The sequence below is a fragment of the Microtus ochrogaster genome, unplaced genomic scaffold, assembly GCF_000317375.1.
Source record: "Microtus ochrogaster isolate Prairie Vole_2 unplaced genomic scaffold, MicOch1.0 UNK1, whole genome shotgun sequence".
Taxonomy (NCBI): domain Eukaryota; kingdom Metazoa; phylum Chordata; class Mammalia; order Rodentia; family Cricetidae; genus Microtus; species Microtus ochrogaster.
Genome location: NW_004949099.1, coordinates 1,833,533 through 1,841,151, shown reverse-complemented (window position 1 = coordinate 1,841,151; position 7,619 = coordinate 1,833,533). Strand labels below are relative to the sequence as shown.

The 7,619-nt window shown below is 42.7% G+C and overlaps 1 protein-coding gene across 1 annotated transcript in view; it reads left to right on the top strand.

Moving 5' to 3' along the window:
* Positions 1–245: 245 nt before the first annotated feature.
* Positions 246–7,619, top strand: part of Aplf (aprataxin and PNKP like factor) — a 52,389-nt gene continuing 45,015 nt past the window's right edge. The window contains exons 1-2 of the mRNA XM_013352936.2: positions 246–543; positions 3,273–3,344. Coding sequence (XP_013208390.1) covers positions 448–543; positions 3,273–3,344 — 168 coding nt within the window. The 5' untranslated portion in view covers positions 246–447. The remainder of the gene's footprint in view (positions 544–3,272; positions 3,345–7,619) is intronic.

The window sequence follows — 7,619 nt, the reverse complement described above, 5'->3', positions numbered from 1 at the left end:
AAACACTCAGATAGAACCTCTCCACAGGCCTTGACATCAGGACTACTCTAGCCCAATCCTTCTTCCCACAACTCGAATCTGCACAGGCGCAGAGATGCGCGCGTTACCTTCTGGGTTTGGTAGTTTTTCCATGAGGTCTGCGCTCCGGAACGGAGCGGAAGGGAGTTGTCAGGGACTACAAGACCCAGCATTCCAAGAGTCCGGTGGGAGGAAGGGCCGGGAAGTTGTGGGTGTGAGCCCCAGTTTTTAAGAAGTAGTTTGGCAGTGAGCTGACACGGAATCACTGCTGGAGTTACTAGCCCACGTAGAGTGGTGATTCCGGAAAGAGAGGAAGCACCCTCACCAGTGAAGGAGCCTCTGGTTTCACACCCCTCCGGGACATGCCCCGTGTGTCTGACGGAGGTGGCTGCGAGGCGTCTCCTGGCGAAGGAACCTGCTCTCACCTCCATGTCTTTGGACTTCTTTCTACAGCCTCTGGATGGCGGTCCCCCAGTGCCCGTGGGACCCGGGCAGACGGTGATAGGCCGCGGGCCTCTGCTGGGAGTAAGTGTGCGAGGTGCCCGGGCAGCCGCAGTTGGCTCGACTGAGGCTGTCTCCTGTCCTAGGGCACTCCACGGCTTGGTTCTGCTTGTCAAGATTTTACAGTTTGGGGGCAGTGCGTTTTCAGTCAACGTTAGTCAACTCACAGACATTTCTTTTTGGTGCCCGTAAAAAAATACTGAGTGTGTTAACATCATTATCATCCTATCCGGCTGACAAACTAGGGTCAAATCCAGGCTGAGCTAAGTTCGATTATGAGATGTAAAATGTAAACAGACCAAAACAAACGAACAAAAAAACCCTATTAACTTTTAAGGGCGATTGTTACTCTAAGGGTTAACAATGGCTTGTTGACCTACAAAGCTTACAGTATTTGCAGCACTGTAAGGTCCATTACAGAAAAGGTTGGTCAATCCAGTGCCCCTCCCCCACATCCCAGGTTAATTCTTTTATCCTCTGGCCTCTTCTGCGGGGCTGGTTGGCCTTACCTGATAATAGCAGTCCTTTGGGTAATATCAGTAGCCAACCCTTAAGTAGTCTGGGTAGCGAACCAGTCATTGGCTGAAGAGATTTCTAATTTAATCCGTTCAAAGCTTTTGAGTCAGTCGCTTTTTATTAGCCTGGTTCAGATGAGAAAGCTGGACTATAAACTGGTCATTAAAAGTTGATACACACACACACACACACACACACACACACACACACACACACACACACACACGGCCGCTAAGCTCTATATTCTGTACCCTCTTTGGGAAGATTAGGAACCAGACATTTGCAGATTGCACTATGAAGTCGTATTTGGTAGTATTCTTCAACCATTTGGCTCTTGCTGTCTTTCTACAGCATGTTAGCTAAAGGGTTTTGGACACCTCAGTTTCCTGGTTGTTGATATGTTTTTTTTTTCCTAGCTGTTGATCTCTTTGACTTTTTGGAGGATGTGTTTCGAATTTAGGTTATTTCAAATGTATTTGTTTTTAAGGACAGGATCTCACTACATAGCCCAGCCTGCCCTTAAACTTACCATTTTCTTGCCTCACTCCCAAAAGCTGGGGTTACAGGCGTGTAGCTCTGTACCCAAGAAAACTTTAAGCCAAGAGACATTTGTAATGGAATAAACCATGTGCCCACTAGAGTCACACTATACTTTTGTATTATTCAAAACAGCCCATTCTTGCTAGAGTTTAGCCTGGACGATCCGTTCCTGCTGATGGATAGCGTAAAAAGAGGAGCAGCCTTGGTGGACTTCTAGAGGAACCTTCCTTGTGGTTTTCTCATGACATTCTCCCGACAGCTAGAGAGTCCATCTGTGGTGAAGTGACGATGAGATCTTGATCCTCACAATAAAAACAGGAGTAGTTTGCATTGCTGTGACTGCTTCTGAATGATTTTATTTAGGTATTGCCATATGTCATTTTTTCTCTCACTTTTATTAGTAAGGGTAAGGACTTTGAACACTGCATGCTCTGAGCGTGACTGCCTGAGTTACTTAGAGCCCCTGGCTTTCAGCATCCAGGTATGCAAAGTGAATAAGAGCTGCGGTGTGGAGCTCGGCATGGAGCTTAGCATTCGAACTGCTGCTGGTTCTGTCCACTCAGGAACACATCACAAACCATGGCGGAGTCTGAAAACTTCTATTTTTTTTAAAATTAGAATATTTGCTTCTTTGAAATAGCCATATTTTAAATGAGGTTTTGGAGATATTTTTCCTAGAGTTTTTTAAGTGAACTGTTTTCTGGAATAATTGCTTGTTGTGGGCCTCACTGTGGCATGGCCCTGTACGTTCAGAGTCGTGTCATCAGCGTGGAAGCGCTATATGATTTCAAAGGATGAGTACTGATTGGTGACAGTTTCAATGGCTTTGCAGGCTCAGTGGGTTTAATTTTATCTATACATTGCTATAGCATGCTCAGAGAGATAATGTTGACCCTGCTGTATGTAATGCTAGACCTCAAGTATTTGATAGTAGGTAAACGAATCGTAAGACAGGTCGTATGATCGTAATGTTGTATAGTTGTTGCTTAGGATTTTTTTTATCATGTACCAGTCAGGGATAAACAAGTTATTCTCAACTATTATGTTTACAGTGAGGCGGGAAGGAGGATCATTTGAGCATTTACTATAGAAGCAGTTTTGAACTTTGGTGTGGGTAAATAATTGTGATTGTAAATTGACCACTGTTAACTCCAAACAGGAAGTAATTGTACTGAAGAAATAGATACAGATCTCTTCTTCACTGTGAATGCTTGGCTTGGGCTGCTTCTCTTCTGCCTTCTTACTGTTTAACTGCCACACATGGCCCCAGAACAGGAATGAGGTTGTTCGACCTGTGTCTGCCTAAATTGTGGCCACACCCTTCACATTTATCACTTAACATTTATGACAAGCTGAATTTTTATGTTGGAAATATTTCCTGGTAGAAAACTGGTACATTTTTCTTATTTGTTAGATTTTACTGGTAGGAATTCTTTCTAGGTAGGTTTCATGTGTAGGAATTGGGACGGTTTGGGGATATGTAGATTCCAGGCTTTTTTGGTAGTCATTTACTTATCCTGACTTTGCTAAGTCCCTTCTTCTCTTCACTGTTTGTGTTAAATGAGAGCAGGTATCTGACAAGTAGTTATTGAGTTAATAATATATTTAATATCTAGCTTACTGACTTCATAGTTGTTGCTAAGGGTTTTGTTTATCTTTTCAGAAGGTGGCTAAATTTGACATGTTTTTCCTTGTAGATAACAGACAAAAGAGTTTCCAGAAGACATGCCATTCTAGAGGTGGTGGATAATCAGCTTCGAATCAAACCAGTGAGTTTATTGATCCATTTTAACCCTTTGCCTCTTGCCTTCTAACATCTGGTTAGAGATTCCTGTTTAAGGTTTGGAAATAGGTGATGTGGGAGTGTCATCTATCTGTTGCTTTCATTGGTTAATTAATAAAGAAACTGCTTGGCCTTTGATAGGCCAGCCCTTAGGTGTGTGGAGTAGACAGAACAGAATTCTGGGAGAAAGAAAGTCGAGTCAGACAGTCGCCATGATTCTCCCATTTGACACAGACGCAGGTTAAGATCTTCCCTGGTAAGCCACCTTGTGGTGCTACATACATTATTAGAAATGGGTTAAAGCAAGATGTGAGAGTTAGCTAGTAAGAGGCTAAAACTAATGGGCCAAGCAGTGTTTAAAAGAATACAATTTGTGGGTTGTTATTTCGGGTAAAGCTAGCCATGTGGGAGCTGGGTGGTGGGAAGCAGCCTGCAGCTCTATACTACAAATAGGGAATTTATGTCAGAACCCATTTGTCTCATACTTGCAAGGGAATCTAAATAGTAAATTGTGTTTCTCATAGCACAGAGCTGAATTTGAGTGGTTAGAGTTAATGGAAGATGAGTGCCTTTGTGTAAATTGTACTTTTGTTCGTAACTGGATATGCCGAGTAATTCCCATAGAAATACCTGTAACATGGATAATGAAGAACATTTCCTGTGTGAGAGCCTGAGCTCTGATCCCTAGTGCACACCTGAAAGGCTATGTGTGGTGGTTTGAAAGAAAATGGCCCCTAAAATGGCACTATTAGGAGGTGTGGCCTTGTTGGAGTAGGTGTAGTCTTTTTGGAGGAAGTGTGTCACTGCATAGGTGGGCTTTGAGGTCTCATATATGCTCAAGATACCATTCAGTGTCTCAGTCTACTTCCTGTTGCCTGCATATCAACATGTAGCAGCTCCTTTTCCAGCACCATGTCTGCCTGCATGCTGCCATGCTCCCCACCATGATGATAATGGATGGAACCTCTGAACTGTAAGCTGCTACCTCAGTTAAGTGTTTTCCTTCATAAGAGTTGTTATGATCATGGTGGCCCTTCACAGCAATAGAAAGCCTAACTAAGAGATCATGAATGTCTATAACCATAGTATACCTGCTGCTTGCTGGCCAGCTGGCCTAGCTAAAAATGCATGAGTCCTCGTGAGAGACTGTCTCAGGAAAATAGAGAAGAATGTGATGGAGCAATTGGAGCGGCAGGGCTGCGTCCCCAGCACCCCGGCCGCACCCCTGCTGCCTGGCTAGCTATGCCCCGAAATAATTACACGGACACTGTATTCTTTTAATCACTGCTTGGCCCATTTCTCTCTAGCCTCTTTTAGGCTAACTCTCACACCTGGACTAGCCCATCTCTAATAATCTGCTGTAGCCCACAAGGTGTCTTACCAGGGAGATTCTAGCCTACGTCCATCCTGGGTTGGAGCTTCATCGCATGTGTCTCGGAGAGCAGAGCTATCCCCACGTCCGCCCAGGAGAGGGGAGCATGGCGTCTCTGCTCCAGAGCGCAGAGCTGTAGAGACTGAGCTCACTTCCTCTTCCTCTCAGCATTCTGCTCTGTTTACTCCTCCCACCTATGTTTTAACCTATCAGGGCAAGCAGCTTCTTTATTTAATTAACCAATGACCTTCCTCCATCAATGTGATAAGACACCGGAGGTCTTCCTCCTGCCTCCAAGGGACATGTGCAATGTTCCCCTCTCCCAAACCAAAGAATGCCTGTAACTATACAATGTACAGTTTTATGGGGACAGATGAGGTAGTAAGTACATTCACTCAGTGTTAGAGGATTTTTATCAACACATTTCTATGGTTCTTTGTATAGAAGTGAGTATTTGTAAATTGTAGAATTTATTCTATTTCATTTGAAGCATTAATCCTTTGCTCTACAGCCTGAGCATCAGTGTTTTGCTGGGGTGATCCTGAGACTCTGTAACTATTCTCTTTCAGTTGCAAACTCCATCGTCATCGTATAGGAGAATGAGTTGTGTGTATGAGGCTCCATTTACTTTGGAGTATTTTATTTGTGGTGAAATAAATATTATGGAATTAAATCCACTGACTTACAACATTTAAGCCATTTTGTATTTTCACCCCCATCCTGGCTTGTGCTCTGTTTCTGAGCTATACCCTATCCCTGTGATTTCTGTATTACTGTTGTTGTATAAGTCATTGCTTCAACTTTTACAGGTTTAAAAAAAAACTTTTTCCTTCTATTAGTCTATGGTGAACTGTTGTGGCAATAATAGCCTTTAAATTTAGCAATTTTTTTTTTTTGGTTTTTTCAAGGCAAGGTTTCTATGTGGTTTTGGAGCCTGTCCTGGAACTAGCTCTTGTAGACCAGGCTGGTCTCAAACTCACAGAGATCCGCCTGCCTCTGCCTCCCAAGTGCTGGGATTAAAGGCGTGCGCCACCACCGCCCGGCGGGAAAACTTTTAAGTAGAATTGAATTCACCCCATCTCAACCCTGAATAAATAACATTGAAAGCTTTGCATGTTCTCATGTTGTGCTGAGTGCCGTGACAATGTGTCAGTGTCACAGTCAGCCCTCTGGGGTGCAGCAGTTGTACGTCTCTGGATCTTCACTTTCTTATTTTCCTTAGTTGAGATCACTTAAGCTCGTTGAATATGAGGAGATGTACTCACTTTGTGTCTCTGGTATTTACTGTAATGCTGTATCAGGTTCTTAGCATAGTTGAATGCATGAGTCAGTGCTGTGATGAGAAATATAATGTGGAGTTTCTGGAAGGGGATATATCATGGGTTTTTATAAAAGTACTTATTTTTAGTACCCAATTTCTAATGCCCTTCTAATGAATTACCATGGCCCAGAATAAAGGAGTTTGCTGTTCCTGAAGCACCTCTACGGAAGGAGTAAGGGGTATGTTTGTTCCTGTTTCTGTAGAATGTTATTTGTTTAGGTTATTAAAGCACCTTAAATGCCATATCCTGTAGATCTCTGAAGTGTTTGAAGACGGTCTGTCTAAAATATCTGTTTGACCTTGAAAACATACTTAATATGACTATAAGTTAGATTGATGTAGATAACTAACTAGTAACTGCATTTCTGTATCATCCTAAATTGTTTCTAATAATAGCTTTCAATACTAGAACTTTACACTACATTTTTAACTGAGCTGCGTAGGTATAATACCTTAAACAAGAGTAGAAACATAGATACAGTATATTGTAACAAAAATAACCTTAAATTTCTATCAATATACAAAAATACATTAAGAGTAGAAGCATAGTATAGCATGTTGTGACAAAAATAACAAATTTGTATTAATATACCAAAATCCATACCAGTGTAAAATATTTACGGTTAATAGTTGTTTATTAATTTAAAAGTAGATTCAGTAATCTACCCTTTTATCTTCCTATATCCCCCTTTTAAAACCTTCTAGAAAGAGATCCCTTAATCTAACTTCCTTGCTTTAGTTTCCTCCCTTTCCAATAACAACTTGTAACCAACCCCCCCAAACAGTGATCCATAATCCACTGAATGGCCGAAAACCACCCACCCTACCTCTTGGGAATGTGGGCATCATGTTCTTAGAATTACTTCCTGTGGTCTGGGGCGGGGGAATGTCTGTGTGACAGCATCTTTGGAGGACCCTGAGAAACTGAGGTAATGGAAGTCCTGGGAGAGCTAGCTGCTGTCCAGTCCCAGTGTGATGGGAAAGTGCAGGGCTTCTCTGAAGTCCTGGCTGGACTAGTCTGTGAGGCCATACCATTTCAGCTAACCACCTTGAAACTGTCCTGAGCAGTTTGTAGTTCAAAGCTGATATTTGGATGATGTTTGTCAGCTTAGTGGTGTTACCACAGTCCCGGTGGAATCATTGCAGGGCCCTATCATCTTCTTGGAAACCTCGAAGGTTACTGCTGGGAATGGCCACAGTTCACTGCAGAAAACTTAAACATTTTAAATGTCATCTGCAGCAGATCTCTGACAGGTTAAAGGACTTTGTTGATCTGCATTCATTAGTCCAGTGCTGTCCTTTGCCATATGTTCTGCATTATTCCAGAAGGTTGGGGCTTTCTGTTTGGATCATCTCTAGAAGAAACATTGTTTCTAGGAATGCCTTGCCTATAGTGCCTTTTCAGGTGATCTTGTTTACCACAATTAAAAAGCTGACCTTTTGATTTTTCTTAAAATTTTTAGAAATCACATCTTCTGCCAGGCGGTGGTGGCGCACGCCTTTAATCCCAGCACTTGGGAGGCAGAGGCAGGCGGATCTCTGTGAGTTCGAGACCAGCCTGGTCTACA